The 25,277-nt window shown below is 37.0% G+C and overlaps 1 protein-coding gene across 1 annotated transcript in view; it reads right to left on the reverse strand.

Annotated features, from left to right (window-relative positions):
• The window catches only part of LOC149551723 (Rhomboid-related intramembrane serine protease family protein), a 172,218-nt gene extending 147,385 nt beyond the window's left edge, over positions 1-24,833 (reverse strand). Inside the window, exon 1 of the mRNA XM_089787236.1 lies at positions 24,469-24,833. Within this exon, the coding sequence (XP_089643362.1) occupies positions 24,469-24,709 (241 nt within the window). The 5' untranslated portion in view covers positions 24,710-24,833. The remainder of the gene's footprint in view (positions 1-24,468) is intronic.
• Between the last annotated feature and the right edge of the window lie 444 nt (positions 24,834-25,277).

Below are 25,277 nucleotides of genomic sequence, written 5' to 3' on the forward strand. Positions count from 1 at the left end.
TTACATCTGGCAAAACGATTGAGTCATTATTTCCTTAATCATTTAATCATTGTAGTTTGGTAAATTTGTAGAGCATTGTCTTATAGTTTCCAAATAAGTGTTTTTACGGATTTTAGTGGCATTAGAGCTCGATTGTTAATTGTTTGACGAAATGTCTGCCAAACCCTTGAAGTTTTAAGTATTTTGGTGTTTAAGAGGCAAATATCCTGTCGGGGATATTTCACTGTCGTAGCATAGCCAGCAGGAGGAATTGTCATAGCATAGCCAGCAAGAGGAGTTGCTGAAGCACAGCCAGCAATGGAAGTGGAAGTTGTCATGGCTCAGCCAGCAGGAGTTGAGGCACCTACAGTAGAGAGCATGCCAGACAGAGGAGAGGAGACGACCTTGGAGGTACCTGACCTCCAGTACCGGAGACAGCAGAGAGACAGAGTACGTCGAGCGTACACTTGGATGTCGTAGGATCTGATGCAGTGGTGACAGTGGATGTAGCACTGTTGGCATCACCTAAGCGGGATAGGGAGGGCGGGATAGGGAGAGTCGACTTCAGGAGGTCAATACTTTCTTTAGCACACGATTCCACCGTGCTCCGGCTCCCTAGATAGCCTATTTGCAGACTCCTACGCGAGATGATAATTCCAAGGTAGACACAGCCTCAGGTAGCAGGGCCAGTTCCAGACCGCCGCACAGTACTGTTGAGCGTATGGCAGATGCCGTGGAGATGGCTATGGGTATGCAAGAACATCCATTAGAGCGTGGAACAGGAATAAAGGAGGCATTTCTTGCCGACTTCACCGCTCTAGCACCCCGGGCTCATCAAGTGTTGGATTCGACGAAGGCTCAGGCATTGGATTCGATTGTGAAGGAGCTAGAGGGAGTCATCTCGTTTATGCGACTAAGATGCCCAGCTGCCTTCATGGTTTGTTTCAAGGAGCAAAGATGGCCAAGTGTAGAGACTGATGAGATGCGTCGGGACTGGGCCACCACAGCAAATTTTGGTGTGGACAGTCGGGTTGAGGTTCTGCTCCAGGAGATAATCAAGTTGTACAAGGAGGTATACTACACTTTTCGGAGGGGTCAGGCGAATCAGGTAGTAGCTGAGAGAGCTCGGGAGGAGTCAGTTACCAGGTTGGCTTCAGAGAGGGTAGCCTGGGAATCTGAGAGGGCGGCTTGGCAATCCGAGAGGGAAGCCCTGTTAGTCAGACAAAGGCAGTTGGCAGCAAAGAAGGAGCAATTGGCAACAGAGAAGGAGCAGTTGGTAGCAGAGAAGGTGCAGGCAGCAGCAGAAAAGGAGAAAGAGATGGGAGAAGCTGGAGCAATGATGCAGCCAACACTTGAGCTTCAGATGGAAGCAAAGGCAGAGTTGAAGGTTCAGAAGGAACAGGTCTACAAGCTTCAGGTTGAGCTGAGCGATCTGAGAGCACGGACCCGTCCCCCTGCATAGTATCTTGGTCATTAGTTGCACAATTTTGTTGTATTGTCATTCGAAGACAACTATTCTTTTTGGGGGAGATGATGTAGTCGGTAAATAATTGCAAATGAGCTGACGGGTAGGATAGTATTGTAGCCGACTTGTGCCCGACAGGTTCCTTCGAGAACCTTCTGAAAGGCCCTTCGGTGAGTATATATACCCCCTTCGGGAAGCATTGTAATCATCATCAAGCATAATGTAATGTTCTGGCATATGCGAATAAAGGAAGAAGTTCTACTGTTCTCATCTATTATCTATATGCATTAATTTCTTTACCCAGTACGGTAAACAATAGTGTTTAGACTGTTTGACAGAATGTCACACATAATTTATATGCCCTGGGAAGGTGGGAAAAATTAATTAACCAAAAAACCATTGAATTCCCTAATTGTGTGCTAGAGGTTTATGATTTCCCATTATTGTCAACTTCAAACTTGCAGGTGTAAGCACAAATTAGTTGTTTGAATCTCCATTCCCCTCCATATCGCTAAAGGATCCAATTTTGAAGCACAGGCAGCGGACATGAACAGTTTGACAGAATGCCCGATTCATAGGGAAAAATCATTGTCTTGACAAGTTTCAGGCCCTATTTCATGAGAGTTATGAGAAAACAATGGCATTGAATTATTCAAACTGACAGATGTATACATGCGAAAGTGCACATAAAATGTGGATTATGATCAAAGGTTGATGAGAGACCCCGTGCCCTTTCGTCAGGAACTCGCAACCAGAGTTGTCGGAAACTCCTTTGTCCCTCCTTGGGAACACGTATCCCTGTATCCAATTTGGAAATGTATCAAATACTCCCTGGATACACGTTGAATATTGCACCCATGTCAGCCTAAAAAAAAGTTGATTTCCAACCGCGCCAAATACTAAATAATTTGATGTTTTTTAAGATTAGGCGTAAATCCTCCCAAATTTAATGTAAAAATAATAATAATACAATTGTTTTAAAAAATGGTATAAACAAAACCCACACCAAATGAGAAAGACAACTAAAATGTTGTTCTATTCAGCAACCCGATTTGTTGGGTTATCTTCTAATGCAACTCTACTATTTCTGCATATTGTAAAGTGTAAAAATAACTTATAAATATTTATGTAGCATTTCTATGTCCATATTGTTTCTAAGCTAATGAAAAACTCGTCTAATAACTTAGAAAATTGTGTTAAATGTGTATGCGATATTTATTGATGTCGTATCCAACCGTATCCATATTAAGGATCTTAAAAAATGGTCATATCCGTACCAATCAACTTTGCTCGCAACAGAGCAAGTGCGGGAGGAAGTCACTCGAGTAGTTGAAGATAGATTACGGACAAGATGCGGGCAATGTGGATGAATTCACACCCGTTTCTTCAATATAATAGCCTAAATGTGAACTTTCTTCGAAGGAGATATACTCAAAGTTGAATCCCAAACTAAACTTCCTATAGCAACCATCAAAATGATTATATGAAGTCAGACACCATGTTGAGGAATATTGGTCTGCATAAAGCCATCGCTCTGAGATTTCACTAAGCGACCATAGAAGGTAGGTTCATTTGAAGGATTTCATGGTAGAGTGTTGGATCAAATGCCTAAGCTCAAAGTATAAGGAAAGAAGATTAATACTTTAAGGAATGCCAGGGTGTGAACACAGACAATGCACATGAAATATTTGACAGAATGTCAATGTCTTCCACGTGTAATAAATGCCCACTTTTAGCTTGTCTATGGAATTTTAAAAGGCCAAATATGAAGGTATTGAGGCCATATGTATTGGTCAGTTCTGAAAAAATTCCATATAATCTTGGTAACAACATATGAAGGGCACATGCCTAGTATGCAGACCTGACACAGCATGAGGAGTTATACTGATTGCCATAAGATAAACACCAAATTTGGCTTTCATTAGCAGGTACTGGGTTCTCCAATATATGCATATATTGTAAAAATAATATGAAGGGCCAGGGGGAACATTTTGTCAATGGATTTCAATTTTTAATGTGAAAAAGGTATTTAGGCTCATCAAGAATATAATCATCGAAAAGAAGAGAAAATGAGGAGATTGCCAAGAATCGGTTTTAATAACTGAAGAGGAAGACTTATTGGGCAGAGAGAAAAGATAAATAAGGAAGAGAAAGAGATGTCAGGGGCTCTCCTTTATCTGCATGTCGGGTGGTTGCTAGGAGGGGGGTTATATGTTCTGTTTGTAATAGAGAAATAAAGAGAGAATAGTTTGTTTTTCTGCAAGTTGATTGTATTCAAAGGGACAGAGAAATTGTGTGTTTTCTTTTGTTTTGTGTCTAAAATGAAGAGGAAGTTATGTTGAGCAGATTGTTATGTCTGAATATATCTTTCTTGGATTGATGCTGATCGTGTGGTCACATCTTTCATGTTTTAAAAGCAATCCTGTGGTTATTTGTAAATTGTAGAATAAACAATGTTTTCTTTTGTTTCTTCTGCAATGTAAAGAAGGATTGGATGAATGGTTGTGTGGCTATTTGCTGATCTTTCTCTCTTTATTCTAATCTAAATCTAGCAATCGCATTCATTCATGTTTATGAATGAATGTCAGAAACCCTTGGTATCTTCAGGTTAAAGATATATCTTACTATTCAATTCATTGTAAATCTTTCAACGAGGGAGCTGTACCTGTCAATTCAGTGGAGGGTTACCAGCCTATGATAACTCATCCAGCTGTTAGTTCTGTTTGTTCTTCTCTCTGGGCATTTAAGAGTCAGTTTATTTTGTTATTTCTTTGAAGGACAATCTGTTTACTAACATCTACGATGTCTTGAATTGCCTCTGAGTTCACAATCAATAACAAACTCAAGCCCACCTAGAATGTCTTGCAGATCTCCTTATGAACTGAAAAATTCTGAACTCTCTCTTGTAGCCTATTCTAGATGCCTTGAACCTGTTACAGTGGTGATGACGGGCCACACCACCCGTACCAACTCACAACCCAAAATGCAACAATATGGAGCTAGAGAGAGATGACAAAATGCTTCATAAAAATTCCATTAATACTTGAAATTCATTATAATATCCTCCAAATGAAAAAAACCCCACATTCTTACAATATAAGAGAGATTACTCACTAAGAGCTTCTACAAAAAATTACATCCGAAGAGCTTCTACTTGAAGAGCTTCTATTTCTCGAACTTCCTTTAGAAGAGCTTCCATTTCTTGAACTTGATTACAAATGATTATAAGCCTTGCTTAAATAGGTACTTCTAACCCAAGACATTACAAACACAAGCAATGTGGGATAAAAGGTAAATACAACTACCTTTAAATAAATATTAAATTCCCACCCAAATACAACTAAGCACCCAACAAATATTAAATGCATGATTTAAGGAACTTTCCACAAACTTCTAAGATGCCACCTACACACCTCGATTAATGGAATGACAACTATTTTTATTATTTTCTATTTATGCCACCCATGCACCTTGAAAATAGAAATTCCTCTTTTCTCCTTTTTTTTTTCTATTTTTTATTATTTTCCTTCCATTTTCGTCACTTTCTCTCTCCTCCATAATATTTTTTTTTTTTTTTTTTTTTTTTAATTTTAATTTTTTTCTCTTCCTCTTTTTTTTTTTTTTTTTTTTCTAATAATTTAATTTTCCCATGCAAGATGCTCCTGCATCAGACTCCCTTGGTAGATAGAAAAGTGTGTCCCACACTTTGATGCCAAAAGAAAGATATACATCCATCTTCATCTTCACTAAAGGCTTCCACATTTCTTCTTTTTTTTTTTTTTTTTCCTGATGCATGATGCTCCTGCATCCGACTCCCATGGTAGGAAAAATTTTGTGAGTATGGAGTCACAAAATGAAGTAGCCATTGTTGACATAATTTTTTTCCTTTTCCTCCAACACATAGCTGGAACAAGTATCCGATGCTGAAATTTCTCCTTTGCAATGAACTCTATCCAAGTATAACTCTCATCCTCATCCAATCTAGTTGAATTAATCACACCTGTAAGCAACCCAAGAACACCATACCAATCTTTCTTTGCATACCATACATGACTAACAAAATTCTCATGCAAACCAATATCTTTCAAAATCATCTTAAATTCAGCATCATATAATTCATAAGAATTTACCTCTTTGACATAGTCATCTTTGCTTGCCTCTTTCATGTTGTCAACAATGCATGTAACTCCGCTTGCTTGATCTCCAACGAAGGCACTATACTTTTCCTCCATTGCTGCAATCTTCAAATCATTTATTTCAGGTTCATAAATCTTTCCATCTTTATGCTCTTCCTCTTCTCGTTCATCTTCTTCAACTTTTGGTTCGCAAATGATTTCCTCTTCATTCGCTTGCTCTTCCACTTGATCATCTTTCTTTTCTACATCCAAATAATTATCAACGTCTCTTTTCTGGTAATGTGCTCTTCTCTTCTGCAACTCAACTTCTAATTCATTCACTTGCTTCTTCAAATCCAAAAATATTTCTTCTTGCATTCTCCTTCTAAATCTCTCAAGTCTAGGAATCCTCAGAATCCATCCAATAACAAAAGTCATCTTCTTCTTTCTCTTCTCCATAATCAAGTCTTTAGAAGACAAATCTCATGCAACACAAGAACCTTGTGCAAACTGCCTCACAGTCGGCGATCTATCTACACAATCAAGAACTTCTTGACAAACTTCAACCAACTCAAGGTCCTGGTGCAAACTGCCTCACGTTCGGCGATCTGTCCGCACTCTCAGGAACTCCTGCTCTGATACCACTGATGACGGGCCACACCACCTGTACCAGCTAACAACCCAAAATGCAACAATATGGAGCTAGAGAGAGATGACAAAATGCTTCATAAAAATTCCATTAATACTTGAAATTCATTATAATATCCTCCAAATGAAAAAAACCCCACATTCTTACAATATAAGAGAGATTACTCACTAAGAGCTTCTACAAAAAATTACATCCGAAGAGCTTCTACTTGAAAAGCTTCTATTTCTCGAACTTCCTTTAGAAGAGCTTCCATTTCTTGAACTTGATTACAAATGATTATAAGCCTTGCTTAAATAGGTACTTCTAACCCAAGACATTACAAACACAAGCAATGTGGGATAAAAGGTAAATACAACTACCTTTAAATAAATATTAAATTCCCACCCAAATACAACTAAGCACCCAACAAATATTAAATGCATGATTTAAGGAACTCTCCACAAACTTCTAAGATGCCACCTACACACCTCGATTAATGGAATGACAACTATTTTTATTATTTTCTATTTATGCCACCCATGCACCTTGAAAATAGAAATTCCTCTTTTCTCCTTTTTTTTTCTATTTTTTATTATTTTCCTTCCATTTTCGTCACTTTCTCTCTCCTCCATAATTTTTTTTTTTTTTTTTTTTTTTTTTCTCTTCCTCTTTTTTTTTTTTTTTTTTTTCTAATAATTTAATTTTCCCATGCAAGATGCTCCTGCATCAGACTCCCTTAAGTGGTGTGGTCAAGAAGAGTGGTAGCTGTGATATCTCACTAATTGAGCAATGATAATAATAATAAAGTCAAAACTGAATAGTAAGGCTGGTAGGGGTACCATCCTACCACCCAGATTAGTGCCTGAGCAGGCAAGCTGAACTCATAACAGTACCTGTTTCGCACAGGTCGGCCAGGAAGAGTAAACCGACTCACAAACAGTCTGTACTCAGTCAGTCCAAGCTTTATTTAAATTTATTTAATTATTAACATCTATTCCAAACTTAAGTTTAATATTTAATTAACTATTTATTGCTTATTTTAAAGAAAAACTTGGCAAAACAAATAGTGGGTGTTGTAAAACACCACTTCAAACAAGCTAGTCGGGCAGCTAGGTTTTGCTCATCACAGAGGACATGGAATAAATCACTGCGTCAAAGAGATTGATTGGGAAATAATTTATTATTCTTAAAAGGTAGCAGTGAAGGGTGGTGACTCAATTCTTGTGAAAGGTGGTAAATCTTTCACCAATAAAATATAAAGGAGAAATCATTTGTGATATCTCCAATATGAAATAAGACTTAATAATAATAAATAATCATAAACTATAAATAACAAAATTTTGAAAAGTCTCTAAGAGCATTATTGATATGAATAAAAATATTAGTCAATGTGTTATTAATATCATTGACCAATATACGTATAATACTATTGATGAGTATCTTTTATAATAAAAATAAATGATATAATATAATTGCAATTTTAATGAGCCATAGATGGAACAATAATGAATAAGCAGTGACTTTGTAAATATTAATATTCGTATATTTCACAAGACAGCAGATACAAGATCAGCAAGCAGAGATAATGTTTGATAGGTCAGCAGATTGATTGTTTATAAGGAATGACAGTAAGCCATTTATATCATCACCGTGGTTGAGGAAAGGAACAATAATGTTGCTCCATCATGAAGGTAAGATTAAGCAACAGCCAACCACGGAAACAGTGATATGACAGATATAACTACAATCATAGATACGATATTAGTGGAAAGCAAGAAGATTAATAATAATCACAGTGACTACTGGCCATGTTGATAACAGCTACTTAAAGGCATAGCAGATGTTAGTCCTCCATTAAACAATTACTAAAGAACAATTATATATCAAAGGTGCATCCTCAAGATCGCAATTTGCCTTGTGATAAGGAAGATAAATAACAGCAATCAATTAAGGAAACTAATTAGTAGAGGAGAGTAACCAGTCTTCATAATGATTGGGTGCTAAAAACCAATCTGGATATCAAGATGAAAGCATGCAATTTATTGATAAATACCAAGGAAATGATAAGTTTAGTAAGTGTTAGACAGGCACGTCTTATAATAACCAAGGCAGCAGTTAACATATGTTAAAACAGCAATTACTACTTATCATTAAAAGATATTTTTTAAGCAAAGATTAGAAGTGCATTTTGGAAGTGACAATCTTATGGGTATTCAAAAGAGACAACTGTTGTGTTTGTAAGATATATAATGAATTTTTAAACCATTGTGAGCAAGTGGGGAATACAGATCATAAAAAATATATACTGATTATTGTTCATAAAAATTAGGATGGAATTGAGGAATATAAAATATATTTGTACTCTTCACAAAGAAGAGATAAAAAAGGAAATGCATCCTTTGCACTGCTCACTAGTTTTGTGTGACAAAAAATAAGGCTGTAAGGTATCTAAGTAGATACTGATTTAGGGAATGTTATGTACATAAGTTATTCAAGACAAAGAGCCATCATATGATCTTAATATATATATCTGTAAGGTATCTGAGTAGATACTGATTTAGGGAATGTCATGTATACAAGTTGTTCAAGATAAAGAGTCTACATATATCTGTAAGGTATCTGAGTAGATACTGATTTAGGGAATGTTATGTATACAAGTTGTTCAAGATAAAGAGCCATCATATGATCAAAGATCATATGATGGCTCTTTATCTTGAACAACTTGTATACATAACATTCCCTAAATCAGTATCTACTCAGATACCTTACAGCCTTATATATATATATATATATATATATATATATATAAAGATCATATGATGGCTCTTTATCTTGAACAACTTGTATACATAACATTCCCTAAATCAGTATCTACTCAGATACCTTACAGATTATATATATATATATATATATATATATATATATATATATATATATATATATAATGTAATTAATAAATAACTAATAATAGATAAACATACAAACTACTAATATTTTGTAAATAAAATATACATTAAACATTAAAGTTTCTCTTATAAAAATATATACATAAAAATGTTTTACTATTAATAAAGAAATAATTTTTACATACATTATAATTTATAATTAAGTTTATCGAACTGTTATATAAATTACATACATTACACTTTATAATAAAGTTATAGCTATTTAAAACCTAAAAAGAGAACGAAAATGTTTGGAATGTTCGTCAAGACGAGGTAATTGCCGTTGCCGTTGGGAGATCATTGTTTCCTCTGACGCAAAAGATTGGTCATTGTACATGCGGAAGATTGATCGTTGTCGTTGTAGCATCGTTGTGGCATGCAAAACTTCTCATTACCGAGTGGAAAGTGTCCCAAATAGACGATGGGTTACAACACCAGAAAATGAAAACCCTAAATATGGCGTACTGAAATATGTTTCCTAGAAAATGACAACAACAGAAACTGGTGGACGAATTTCATCTTGAATTTAAGTGAATGCTTTTCTTTTTTTATGGGTTTGCTGAATTTCAAACCTGAAGCCGAAAATTCGGCGAACCCTGTGACTTTGTGTGTGTGTGTGTGTGTATTAAGGTCATAAATGTGTAAACATCTATACTAATAGTTTATATAATTATTAATAATAATAAAATGAAAATATCTATAGACTTATTACTATTTAGCGCTTGGAGAATAAGGGAAAGAGATATGTCCAAGGGGAGCTTGTATAAATCCAAGCAATGGCTATCTATCCCAAGATAGGGTAGGATCAGTGAACATGAGCAGCTAGCAGGCATAGTCCTAAGATAGGCTAAGGGCTTGGATCTGTAAACTTTGAGGGAACCCATTGCAATTGGTGTCTAAGTACCTTGGATAACGTCTACTCCTTCCATCTTTGAGCTGGAATAGTCATAAGGTTGGGTATGAGTGTTAAGGAATATACAAATAACTTACTGTGATTGAATAAATGAATAGTTCTTTTAACTTCAAATGCCTTATATCCCTTAGCTTGAGACATAAATACCAAATCTGTGTTTAGGTAACATCTAAGACTAAACCCAAATAGAGGACATAACAAAATTTCAAGGATTCAATCATCATTTATCAATCATTCATCACTCACCAATACATCAAATCAACATTCATTCAATCATCATTCATAATTCCATTAAAGCAAATAATTCAATCATCGATCAATTATCAATTGGGATGAAAAGAATCAAGCAAATAAACCAGCAATCAATCAATTTATACAAACATCCATCATTCAAACATCAACTTACAATCAATTCACAACTTCTAATTTAAACTAGTCATTTAACAATAGCCTAGCAATTACATCAAGTGATCAATTTCAATTCTAGGTAGTCCTTACAAATTGGATTGGATCAGGGCTTACGAGATAAGCTAAGGTTTGGGGTGACGAAATCTTTTTGCTACTTTTGACATGTTAAGAATGGGGCCATTGGTATTGTCACTGTTGAGTTAGTGATGGGGTCCTTAAATTAAATAAATTAGCAAAGTATTTCCAAAGAATTTAAGTTTGATCAACTTTGGGTATTGTATTACGATGTATTGGCCTAATATATATACATATATAACAATCATTGATAAAACTTTTGTCATATTTGAATGAATATATATTATCATTGTAAAGAATATCCCAAAGAGGACATTAACATATAAATATGTAGTAAATGGTATACCTCTAGAGGCAAGACACCCTACATTATTTTGGAGCCCTTGTACAACCTATTGCTTTGATCTTCTGCCTAAAGACATAGGGAAACTAAGTCAGATGAAGAATGTGATGGAAGATGCAAGAAGATCCCCCAATGTATCTACAACCACACATGAGATTCAATCTCATGAAAACCATTTTTTATGATACATTTACCATGAGCATCGAGGAGCTCATCAATGTAAGTATTTTATCAACACTTCTTCCATTTCTTTAAATTTTTATAATGTTAAGAAAAATTGTAAAATTATAGTATTTTAATTTATTGTTTTTTTTCTAACATCTTAGTTTTATTTATTTTTATTTTCATTTCCATTCACTCCCATGTTTTAGATATCCAAACCATTGGTTAGGGGTCTATACATATTGGATGGCAATAAAAACCACATGGGTTATCTATTTGAGGCCATGGATGGAACCAAAAACGAAATTAAACATTAGTATTAGTCAAGTAGAACCAAATATAAACCCAATTGTTGTATGTTGATCAGACATGGAACTAGGAACTTCACCAACATATTAAAGTTGCTATCTACTATTAGACACTTGTGTTTTTCTCTCCTATTCATTTTGATCAGATGATGAAATTATTCTTGGCCTTGAAACATATAATGAGAGGTTGGCTCCTAATAAGAACCCTAAAGATGTCATATAGAATGAATTATAGATCTATTAAGGGTTGAGGAGATCATTTTCATCTACATGCATTCATAAAAAAGTTGCTTTGCAGTCAAGTAAGAAAACATATTTGATTGATTTTAGTTTAATATTTTTTGAAATTTGTTGAAATCCTTACGAAGTTATAAATGTTGTCCTTGCAAATTGTGAATAGTGATGGCATATTAGCCAATTGTGGCTTGAGAGTGGAATTGTGAATATGTGAAAAGTAAGAATTGAAAATTGGAAATGTGTTTCATTTTGCTTCTTTATTCGTTGTGAATGGGATGAGCCTAGGATTAGGTACTAGAGTCTGTCTAGGGAGTGGCTTCCACTCGTGTCCCTGACCTGTAATACATTCTCAATCACATTTGGAGATTCTCACTATCATGTGGAAACTGGGGTGGATTAAAATATTAATAAGATAATTTGGTACCCTAAACATGCCTTGACTACTAGTATAAGGCCAAGGATGTTTGGGAAGGTATGCCTACAAGTAGGGCATTGGATCTTACATAGGAGAGGTATACTTGCACAAAGAACACAATTACATGCATGATCGTCGTCCTTTTCCATATAAGGGAATGTTCAGTTTCGTGTGGTGCATCCTCACAAGCACACATGACAACACTTCTACCCTTAGCGCTTTAGAATCTATGTTTTGGTAGCTGAAAAGCAACCGAGAGGTTTATTGTTGCTTGATCTTTGCAATTATTTTGTTGCGATATTATGCCGTATGGAAAATTTGGTGTTGCTCCACGATGGTGCCTACTTCTCATTTAGTGTTGCTAATTATGGATGTTCCTAATTTCATTTGATATTGGCTTATTGTTGATCTGGCACCTTTATACCTTAATATTTCTTTATGACCAAGTATGGTGATGTAACTCCCCAATCTTGCTTCCAAAACCCCAAGCTCTCTTAGGGCTACCTTAGGTCATTCACTAGCCCCACTAGGGCTTCTTCACACCCTATTCTTACTAGGACCTTGCTCAAGAGATCCTAATCCTTCAGTTGGGGGCACACCAACAAAGTAACATCAAATTTCTTACTAGTTGACTCCAATCCACTACTAACCCTCAAGTCCATCTATAGCTCCAAGGGTGCTAATTCTTCATCCAGGGTTTGTTTAGACTCCTTCTAACATCCATGACCCTAAACAATGCTGATTTCATAGGTGCATTCAATCTACTAGGGAAAATACACCAAATCGCTCCAAAAAGGCTACTAGGAATTAGCCCTCCTAAATAGCTAGCAACAAGATTTCTTGGAAAACTTCTTAACAACCGTGCAAACAAATTGCATTTATGGATACCCTTTTTGAAGTACTTCAAGATTTTGTGATTGTTCAACCCCCAAACTATCCGTACAACCAAAGTACAATTTTAGGCCAAAAATGAGGGTTTCAAGTGCTTTATCGCTGTTGTGATGGAACACCACCTTAGAAAACATTCCGAGACCTCTCCTTTGGACTGAAGCAAGGTTAGACCTTCTCCTTACTCCCTGTGGAGCCAGATTGAGGTATTTGCACGCTCAATCTCTTCAATAGCTCATTTTTCCAACTATGATTCCTAGCCAAGTTGCATTTGGCTTGCCTAGGGCATCACTTTAAAAATGCTTGCTGATGCTTCCAAGGGCCCTCCTTCCTAGTACATAATGTACATGGACCTTAGTTCCAAATCCCAAAATACCAGAAGTTTTCAATGATGGGAAGTGGCCCTAAGATCCCATTTTCTAAGTGCAGCCCTGTTCAGACCAGCAACCTGGTAAGAACAAAAAGATTTTCTAAACTAATGCAAACGAATTGAAATGATCAAACCAACACTACAACAAGATTAAAAACAATATTTCAGAACTTTTCCAACACAAAAATCAGACCATACAATCCTCCTTTATTAAAAATGCCTTCAAATGCATAAAACCGGCAACAAAACACTTGCACAATCCGTACTAATGCAAAACCAACTTAACCAACCCATGAAAATGGTTGTCCTCACGTTTTTAAAGGCTCCTCCATCAGTTCTATAACTGTTCTAAACAGTTAGGATGTTGCAAACTCAAAAAATGCAAAAAGTTGCTTTTTTGCAAGAAAATGTTGTCATGACAACATTTTAGCAACTTTTGTTCTACATGGAGTTAGACCTCCAAATTTGGCACAAAGACCAAGTAGACATATAATATGAATAAAATGACTTCAAATAAACTATTCAAAGCCATTGGAACCTTTCTAGACCATTTTAGCCTTTATAGGACCTAAGTCACCTAGTTGACAATATTCGGCAACTTCTAGCAACTTGGTCACTTTGGGTCTTGCCAAGTCTCCTAAACACACCTGAGGACCACATAGGACCTATTATTAGACTAGTGATGTGGCTAGCATCACTAAAAGCCAAAAATAAGGAAATACCTAGGTTTCACACTTAGCCTACCTAGGTGCTCCTGCACCATATGGCAAGTGTTATTCATGTTGATATATGTTATTCATGCTTTTAATTATATGCTTTGTGTTTGGCAATTTGTGTAAGCATTAACCCTATATGCCTTCATTATTTGAGTGTTTGGGCCATGTGACTATCTCTACAACACAATGGAGTGGACCTACAAGTTTCACATGGTCAGGTGGCATTACAACCTTGCATAGGGGACTAGTGGACTTGGATTGAAGATAGCCATCAAGAGTATACATCTATTCTTCTTCTCAAGTACTTTTTTTTTCATATCTTGTAAAGATGCAAGTAGTGTATGTGATTCAAAAGCTATGTAATGTTGTAAGTGTAATACTGAACACTCCGTGTGGAGATTGATGTAATTTAATTATACTGAAATGGATTGATATTGATTTACATGTATCAGTGTTCATATCAGGCATGAATGTTGCATAATCTTTCTCTATAAGCAAATGAACTATCTTGGTTTTGTGTAATGTCCCCAATTTTTTATAAAACATTTAATTAGGTTAATTAAATAGATGGTCCTAAAAATCAAATAATATCACAAGGACTTATTTAATTAATTGATTTAATTAATAAAGGGGTGCACTCTTTATTTTATTTTTGTTGTAACTTGATGGCCTGTCGGCATTTTTGTAATCCTTTGGGAAGCTTCCCGGAAGCCCTTTATAAGGCCATCTTGCAGGTTGCTTTAGGCACGCAATTTGGATTCTTTTATTATATGAATTCCTATTGGAGTTTTGTGTTATTTTCCATTTCAAAAGTGAGAGATCTTCCTTATTTGGCTTTTACAGTTTCAGTGGGATTCAACCCCACCCTACTCTGTCCTCTATACTACTTGTTTGGATCTGGCAAGTCCGAGTGCCATCTTTGTCTACAATATAATATTGAGAATTGTTTACAATTTATTACATCTATGTATGTGGCTTACTTTTGGTATCTGGTGAATATCTGGTATTAAGTGATTCATAGTTGTCTTAAATTAGTTGAATCTCACATTAATATCTTCTTTCCCCGTGGTCTACACCTCCCTTTTTGTAGCCTTTGAATTCCTCTCACACGGCATCAAGTTTCCTCCAGCGCGGCATCAAGCCCCCTCTGGCACAGCATCAAGCACAGCACCAGGCTCCCTCCGATGTGGCCTCGGCTCCCTCCGACGCGGCCTCGGGCTCCCTTCAGTGCGACCTCGACTACCTCCAGCGTGGCTCCCTCAGGTTGTTTTCCCTCAGATACTTTCCCTCGTGCAGTTTCCCTCGAGTGGTTTCCCTCAGGCACTTTTCCCTCGAGTAGTTTCCATCAAGTACTTACTCTCAAGTATGTCGTCAGGAACATTACATTTTGTTCATAGGAACACTTCATTTGGTGCATAAAATGAACCTAGATGGTGTCAAGTGGTGTCTCAAGGGTGTCTTATTCCACACTCAGCCTTGTTATGTGAATTCAAAGGAATTTCAATAGGAATTGAGTGTGCTTAAATCAATCCAGATCCATTTTGGAAAATCTAGGAAACCTTGCATAGTGTCCCAATGTAGTATAATGGTAATTGGGACTTGTTTGAGTGTGCTGAAATCGAATTCAAGAAGTTTAAAGTGGATTGATGTGTTTTGAGTTGACATGAACTTGTCATCCTTGTAGGTGCCACCCAATGATCGAAGAATAATTTTGTACACTTGGTCTCCAAAACCTTTTGGATAATTTCTTCCAATTCAGGTGTCATCAATTTGTTTGGTCCTCACCAATATGCCAATATTTCTAGAGGTCTAATAGTGAAGTGGATAAGCTCACTACCTTGGATGCTTGCACATCTAGAGGATGATTGCGCAAACACTAGTTATTAGAGGACGCTAAATAGATTTTGGATACTAGCAAGTCCAAGGGACTCAAACACACCACGCCATAGTCCTCTTGGCATGCCTATGTCTTTTTGAGGTGTTTGTGTCCATTGTAGGTGCCTATGTCTTTTGGTTAAGTCCAAAAAGGTTTTCAAGGTTCCAAGAAATCAATTTGAACCCAATGAAAATGTCAATCGGAGCTCGAGGTGTCAAAGGATACTCTGGGTTTTAAGTTTGTCTAGAGTGTTTACAAGTGGTGTTGATGGTGTTTGTGTGCGAGTTGGTGCTTGCCCAAAGCCCATCCATGACACCTATTACCTAGGAAAAGGTCCAATTTTCTGAGTTGGGTTTTGAAACTTTAAAGAAAGTTGCATGCGACTCTAATCACCTTAGGAACCCTGTCTAATGCATTTGGAGACATTTACCCTTGCTCAATTAGTGGTTCATGGTTTTAAGTCTTTCGCTTGTGTAGTGTCGCATATCAACAAGTTGACCTAATCTTGAGTTTGAGCTTTAAAACTTCGCATGTTGCGTGTAATTGACTTGAATATTTCAAAAAAAATGCTATTTTATGTATGTTAGCTCTTATCCTCAAAGGTTCCTTGATGGGGCATACAAATTGTTTGAGCTAAGAGAATGCCAACTATAGTTGAAGAACCAACAGATATTGATAGTGGTGATGACTTCATTAATAAATGAGGCACTTGTCCTATTTTAAAGAGGCCAACATGTTAAAGATAGGGATTGATGGAATAGAAGCTAGATAGATGCCTAATAGTCTGATGTGCTTGTGAGCAAAGAAATTATACCTCATTGGGGTTATGAAACATACATGTGAGGATTGGTGTCCAATAGTTTAGCGGGAGATCTGAAATTTAGAAGTTCATGTCAAACTTGCACGAGGGTGATGAGACACTTCACGTGCAAATGATGTTGGGAACTTGGATGATAACATGAAGATTATACCTACAGTTGGGGAGCAGCTTGAAGAAGTCTTACTGATCCAAGCAATGTTTTCAAAAGAACAGCTTCTCCATAATGTACTGTTTTATGTTGCTAGTCAATTTAATGTTGTAGCATTAAGAAGGGATGTTGGAATATAAGCTCCAACATAGCTGTTGCATATTAGAACAAGTTTCAATAAGGATAAGTAGATCTGTGATTGAGTCCTAGTCCATTGTCTTTAGTTTGCTGTCAAAATGTTTTAGCTATTTTACAAGGAAATTATTAATTCTTCTACACGTATAAAATTGTAACTTATGAATTAATTAATTGAATAGTTTGCAACTCTTTTATGCTCTATTTTATTCTGTTCTTGTTTTCCAATTTTCAACTATTGGATTTCAGCCATCATTTTCATTGCAGTTTTCTATTCAACACTAATCTTCAGATGCTAGGGTAGCTCAAAGCCACATAGAGGAATTTCAAGAACAAATATATATTAGATTAAAAATACTATAGAGCTTTTTGTAATCTTTAAAATTTTGGGAAATTCAGAGAATAAACATATATATATTCTATTGAATATTCAAAGAATAAATAGGGGAGAGGATCCATCAATTGACCACCCTAACTTCATGATTCTCAAAATCCTACATGGAAATTTCAAATCACTCTCAATTTTTTTATAGGAGCTTGCTTGACAAATCCCCCTTAGAACTCAGGTTTTAAGGCCACCTCATCAAATATAATGTCCATCAGTATGTTTTTTGCCAAGGTGTCCAAAGCAGCCTAAAAAATAACGTGACCAATTGTCCTGCTAAAGTGATACCCATACTTGAGCATCTGATGTGACATCACATTGTTGGTTGTTTTTTACAACTAAGGGTACATTTCATTCAATTATGGGTGATCATCATAGCAAATAACAACTTCAAAGAAATGTTACATAGGGACAAGTTTCCTCTCCCTAGGATACTTGTTTCTATCCCGAAAACATTTCAATGACAGTAGGACAAAAAGGGGGCGTCCCCCAACTATCCCCAGTTTTAAAAAACCACAAGAAATGACAACAAACATCCTTGACATTTGGGGATGGCTAGTCGTCACCGAAATGCCTAGGGAATGTCCAAAATGTCCCTGATCCATCCTTAAAACTACACATTTGTATGATTTTGGCACTAAAAAATGGAAAAAAATACACTCTTTAAAATTTGTTTTGCCAAAGCGGCAATGTGGGGGAGCCCACAAAGTTAAAACTCGTGTCCGTGGATAATAAAATTCAAATAGAAGAGGTGCAATCTGTTGTCGGGTTATAAAACATTTGCCGCAAAAAATACATTCTGTGAGAAAACAATCAAACCACAAGAAACAGACATTGCACAGCTGTAGGAGAAAACGAAGAGGCTGAAAGGGGGAGAAAAACAGAGAGAGGCGAACAAAAATATGACATCCTGTGAAAGTAGCAGAGAGAGATTGTTAGCCGTCCGCAATGGAGCAACCAGCCAATGTAGAGAAAGGAAAACCCGAGGGAAGTCGAAGCCACTGCACCCCAACACAAAGTGCCAAAAAGGCTTGCCGCAGATCAAAGGAGTGGACTTATACAAAGGTGGAGCGAATACAACAAACAATCACGAAAAGGAATTTAAAGCAGATAGGCACAGAAAGAGGCACCAAGTGAAAGCAAATTCAATCTATTCTCCGTTCTCCAAGGCAAAAGAAACCAAACACAAAGCGAAGAGATTGTGGGCACCACATCCCAACGATAGGAAGATGGGAGGACAAGAAAAGGGTGAGGGTTGCGATGAGCTCGTCTGTGGTAGTTCAGACAAGGTGTGAGGGTCGCGGTGAGCATCGTCCACGGAAAGCATCTGTAAGGCAACCCTAACCATTTTTGTTGCAACACGACAAAACATGAAATAGTTATCAGTAAAGTATGCAATCAGCAGGTAACAGGCAACAATGGAAGGACTAGTTGAAAGAAGACAGTTCCAACATGGACAAGAATGCAAGAGTTTTGGCTTCAGGTGTTTGCCATTGAGCCACCTCCAGCAGGAAAAAATAGCGAGTTTGTTCCAAGGTACAACAAGCATCTAAGAAGGAAGACATTTCCCATTGTACAGTTCAATTTGAAGGTTTGAATGGTAGTGAATGTAGGCACTGGTGGCAAGAGACACTAGATACCGACCTTGTCGAGCAAATACTAGTGCACGCGCAAGTGCATTGGGCTATCCAAATGCCAATATTTTCCATCCGACTGTTTGAGCAAGTATTGAGAATCATGATTGAATTGTATGACAGACATAGCAAGACAAGTTCATTCGAATACAAAAAACATCCTATGACTATTTCGTTCAAAGCCCATGATTTTACCAGAGTTCTCGGTATTCCAAGATAGGGAGGCCGCAAAGTGGTAACCAAAAATCACAAACCTCCACAGGACCAGAAGGAATATTGGATCAAGCTGGTAAGTCAAGAACTTACAGCTGACAAATTTGATTCTGTCATAAAGGGCACCAGGAGTAGAGTGCTGAGATGTGACTTTGTTAGGGAAGGACCTTGGTGGTGTTATCATGGATGTCATGAAGAGCCGACTAATAGGGGCAGGTAGGGCTTCCGATATTGCCTTACCACAAATTGTTTTCATGAATGGAATTATGAACGGGATGGTGTATGATTGAGCATTTGTACTAGCCAATACAATGGGGGAGTTTATGACTTTGTAGCACCGCACATTTTACATGCCCCACCACACCATCGGGTTATTTTTAGAGGCTGCACTTCATCAAATTCCAGCTGATGTATTTGAGGTACCGTCGAAAGGCAAGATGGCACAGGGAGAACCCCCTGTATTTTATTGGCGACACTTAGACATAGGTGGCACAATGGCTGGCCAGAAGAGAGTGATGCAGGAATTAAGCTTGGTGACACTGATAGTGGCAGGCCAAAAGAGAGTGATGCAGGAATTGAGCATGGGTGACACTGATAGTGGCTGAGAAGACACTTCAGAGAGTGATGAGACTGCTTTGAAAAGCGACAGTTCTCAGGCAGAAGACGAGGCAAACATGACCCAGGCAGCATCTCCACCTAGGTCACTCTTCGCACTGCCTCTATTACCCACCTTGGCACACTTGGTACCTACCACTTCTACTACTTCAATCCCACCATTTAGCCAAAGCAGACCACCAATTGTTATGACAGCACCCCCGACGTTGGCCAAGACCACAGTAGTGGTAAATGAGCAGGAGAGAAGGGAAAGGGAAGTAGTCTTTCTAGAGATGACCGCCAAGAGTTAGATAGCCGAAGTTGCCCCGAATTAGACTAGCTCAGATGTAGTGGATGTAGTTTTAGCAAAAGGGACGATGGAAATACACCACGCAGAGGCAGACGAGAGTAGTTCTCCTGAGCCCAAGTCAAATTAGAGGTCATTAGCATGAAGGCAGTCGTGACCATTGCTTCTGCCTTGTTGGCCGAACCATTAAGCTTGACGCAGTCGGCCCAACCATAGATAGCGAATGTCCAAGCAATGGACCAGGCCAGTATGTTCTTGAGACAACAGTTCTAACTCACTCCTACAGACGTCAGACCCTCCAATCAGTCCCCACAACGAGAAGGGGGTTTGAGTAGAGCACTGGCAATAGCACCACCCCAGGAGAAAGAGAGTCCATTGTCCGAGGATGTGCCAGATGAGGAGGTTGCACCGGAAGTGGAATTCGTTCCCACGGGAGGTATGGAGGTTGATTCAAATCAGCATATTGGGCAAGAGGATGAGGATAAATTTTCCTAGGGGTCGAATGAGGAGAGATCCAGGGCATAAATCAGAGCTCTGTAGAATGTGCTCGAAAGAGATAGGGTGATTGGACATCATGCCTTGACCAGAACATAGGAACTGCAACTGGTCTAGGCTTACATAAGGCGAACATGCCCTGAGTGGTTCCACTCTTGCTTTGAGGTAAGAGGATGACCAACAGTAGAGATGCTAGAGATGCTGGCAGACTGGGCTACAGAACCTAAATTGGGACCAATCACTAGCACCAAGGAGAGGCTTGCACATGAGATAGTAGTGGCATATAAAGATGCCTACTATGCTCAGCAGCATCCGGAGCCAGATAGAGTGGTGACTAAGAGGTCCAGAGAGGTCAAGTTGAAGGCTCAAGAGGAGCTAGCTACTCACTTGGCTAGCCAGCAGGTAGCTTGGGCGGCAGAGCGAGTAGCACTCTTATGAGATAAGGAACAGGCGAAAAAGGAGCTGGAAGAGGCTAAAGCAGCCTATGCACAAAAGGAAGCACAAGCCATGGAGGCAGCACTCTTACTGAAGAAGGTTGTGGAGGTCAACACAAGGACACAGAAGGACTTTCACATCCGCACGGATCAAGTCTATGAGTTGCGTTAGTTGTTGAACACTCCAAGGACACAACCTCCCCCTTAGTCTCTATTTTTCTTGATGTATTTAGATAGTTGTCTCCCATTTTGTCAATTGTGAGTCGCCAGGAGACGACTTTTCTTTTGGGGGGGGATGATGTTGTTGAGTTATTGGGTAGTTAGGCGGTTGGCCCATCTGAGGGAGTTACACGGTCACAACAGTTCACCTCGTGACCCCTCGGACACTATATGTATGCATTATTTCCTTATTTGAGACATGTTGGTATGGAGTACATTTGTGTACCGTATTCAATGTTTCAAGACTCTACGAGTTTAAATAGGACTCTGCGAGTCCGAGGCAGAGGCAGCCTTTCCAAGGCAAATGGCCTCTGGACTCTGACTTGGCGGGGTCTTGGCAGAGTCCATGTGGACTCACCGAGTCCAAAGACTCGCCAGACCTGCCAAGTCCCAAGACCAGGACTCTCGCCAGCGGCTAAGGCCATAAAGTGCAATTTTTTTGGATTGATCATTAAATTCAGCCCCTATGTTGTCATCCTCGTGGTTTAGCTCGTATTTACAATTTTGAACAGCCCCTTGGTTAGAAGAAATTCCATTATCTATTGCATTATTTTCAAATTTATTAGAGTATTTTCCTCCTCTAAATGTGTGGCCTCGCATACTATTATGTCACCATTTTCAAATGGTTCATCCCAATGGAAAAAGTCATTTTCTACCTTAGAATTATCTTGTAAATAAACATCCTCATAAAAAGGCATAGATAGATATATGATTATCTTGATAGAGTTAAATTGATGATGCTTTCACCTCGACTTTGATATTTTGTTGTGATAAGTTTACAAACCAATTTAACATAAATAAATAAACTATCAACCATAACAATAGACATCGTATGCTATCTAAATTTATTAAATTCATGCTACTAGTCCCCAAATTGGGTTTTCTACTCTTTGAAAGTTATTCCTGTCATTTTGTGGTGGAAGATACCTCTGTATGGACATATAAGATTGAAATAACTACGTTTATTTTGCTAATTCTGTTGAACTGTCTTTATTCTGTTGTTAGTAGTTACCTCCTGTAAAGGTAATTGGAACCAAATAACAGAGATTTTACATGTATTGATGGCACTTTTGCTCATAATCTGTTCTGACCCATCCTAATTCTGCCCTCAACAACCAGGTCAGCTCTCCAAAAAATCAGTTTTTTGTCCATTTGAAAATACAGTAACATAACATGTTGATATATATTGTACCTGGTTTTTGACCTATAATATGTACTGAACTTTAAATTTGATCTCTATATGAAGGAAGTTGGTACCCCTAATTCAGTAATATACATGTTTTTAAGAATATTTTTGCAGATTTATGTTGAAACATATGAATATACATGTGCACAGACAGGAACATAAGCAGGAATTGTATTCAGTTTTTTTCCTTCAGAAATTCGCTTTTATACTTATGTGATCTATGCAAAATTGTGTGTGTGTATTAAGTAGCTTCTATTTATCTCAATTATTGTGTATTTGATGTTAATTGATTAAAAGATGCATGAAAAAATCTTAAAATCCTTAAAAATCTTTGAATTTCATGGGTCTTTCAATTTTCCGAGTCCTTGCCGAGTCCGAGTTGGATTTTGACTTTCTGAGTCAAAGACGAGTCCAAGTCCCATAACTACGACCGTAATCAATGAATGAATATAATACTAGTATAGATATCTTAAATAGATCTATCTAAAGAAATGCCGATAGATATCCACTACAAAAAAATTATAATTTAATTTAATACATCTAAAAATATTTATATTTCCTTTATCTCTATTTATTTAGTTTTTTACTAACTAAGTTTTTATTTTAATTTCTTAAAAAATGTATGATTTATAGTCCAAATATTATAATTTAAACGGATATTTTATGTGGTATTTATTAAATTATTTTTAAAAGTATATTGTATTTATAATAAGATTTAAATTTTTGACATATAGATGGTTGTCAAATTTAACCTACAAGGGTAAAAGTTAACATTAACACGATCACACCATCCCACTCCCCCATTCTGCCATTGTAGAATGCCTATCGGCATTAATTATTACTTCCCTTTGCATTCGATGTTGAACACTTAACCTTCTGTACGCAATTAGTTTATGTTACCCCACAAGAGTAAACACAATCTATACTGGCCGAACTATCATTAGATGATCCACTTTCGCCAGAGGAAGATAGTGTCTCAGATGCTTCTAATCCTCTAGATATTGGTAGCTAGAATGAAGCTTAGTTTCATATGTTGTTCCTATAGCCTGTTATACCATGATATTTGAGATTTTCAGATACATGTTTGAGACATTTTGATTTGGATATTTATTTTTACTTATATTTGTACCATAGTTTTGATTTTTTTAGGCTATTGTTACAATGCTATCAAATTAATTTTAATTTATACTGCTGCTATTATCATTTATGTTGTTATACTACTGTTATAACTTGTAAATCAGTGATTTATTTGCATATTATCTTGTTGCTATCAATTATCGATGTATACCTCTTTTACCCTCTCTCTATCTATAATATCTTAACATATTTTTAAAAATTCCCGCACACATATATTTTGAAAACTTGTGTATTGTCATCCCCTGCCCCCTATTTTTGCCTCTTCGGGAAACATCCCTGAAATGTATCCCCTGCTGTCCCATCCCCATACCCAAAACATCATGGAACATAGCTTTGAAGTCCCAACTATTGGTGCAATATTAACCAAAAACTTAAGACAGTAAATCTACAAGTGTAGGTATTTAATCAACAAGTGTTGATATTAAATCAACAATACAGTCATTAGAACGCGCTGAGGTATTGGATGATTTCCCTTATATATATTGTATTAAACTTGCTTAACTTTTTCAATCTTTCAGAGTTTTAGAAAACATTCAAAGAATAAATATATATTATATTAAACAAGTATTCAAAGAATAAGTATATATTATATTAAACAAGCATTCAAAGAATAAATATATATTATATTAAACATACTTCTGAGCTTTTGCGGTCTTCCAGAATTTTGGGTAATTCGAGGAATAAACATATATTCTATTAAATATTCTTTAAATTTTTTGCGGTCTTTCGAAAATTTCACTTAGACATTAGGTACAGCCTTTAAAAATAATTCAAAATATATTGCAGGAAATATAAACATAATGAAGCTTTTGGATCAAGTAGCCAGGTGACACCACAAGGTTGTGGAATTAGACAAAATGTCGCATTCAAAATGGCCGAAACCTTAAGAACGTAACAGAACAAGTTTAATGGTCTTACCTGAGTTTTTACGCTGAGGAACGTTCTCCGCCTGGTTTCGGATCCCAGGCATTCTCTTCAACAGCAACTTGCCAGGGAATGCAGAGCGCCTGATAGCCGGTAGTAATAGTTTTGGAGGAACATAGGCCCTGGTCGTATGGCGTCCATGTGCCCACCCGCTCCATTTGTGCAGATAAATCGGGCGAATGAAGGCCGAAGCCGTGCTGGTGGGAGCATCAAGAATTTGAATCGACAATTGCATTATTGTTTCTTATTTTTACAAACAATGCGAATTTTGGCATCCATATGTGTCATCTTCTACAATCGCCTCAAGATTAAGATGATTGCTGTGTTCATTTTTAAAATCATCTCTATGGTCAACAAAAAGGAAGATTCCACATAGGCTAAAATAATGTACTATCTAGTTCAATTTTGAAACTAAAATAATGTACTATCTAGTTCAATTTTGAAATTATTAATTCTTAAGCTAATGCAGTCTATTATTACTAGAATACTCAATATAAAAGTGTTATTAGTATTGATGTGAGAAATCAAAGTTCATGTGGGAAAACCCAACTTCTATAGAATGTTTGTATGGTTGATTAAGATGTGATGTGTCACTCCCATCAATTTTAGGTCTAATCAAGAAATGTTTTTTTTTAGGAGAATAGGTTTAAATTCTTATATAAATCTGTTTAAGTTGTTAAGTTCATAAGATTCAAATGAGGATACGGTTCCTTTCATTCGCTTTATAGGAAAGGATTTTATTAATGATTGTTGATAAAACTAAGGAGTGCTAACATTTAGGCAAGTTTTTTTGGGATGGCCTA

Source organism: Cupressus sempervirens, chromosome 6 (genome assembly GCF_028749045.1).
Source record: "Cupressus sempervirens isolate cs-2001-9-10 chromosome 6, ASM2874904v1, whole genome shotgun sequence".
Taxonomy (NCBI): domain Eukaryota; kingdom Viridiplantae; phylum Streptophyta; class Pinopsida; order Cupressales; family Cupressaceae; genus Cupressus; species Cupressus sempervirens.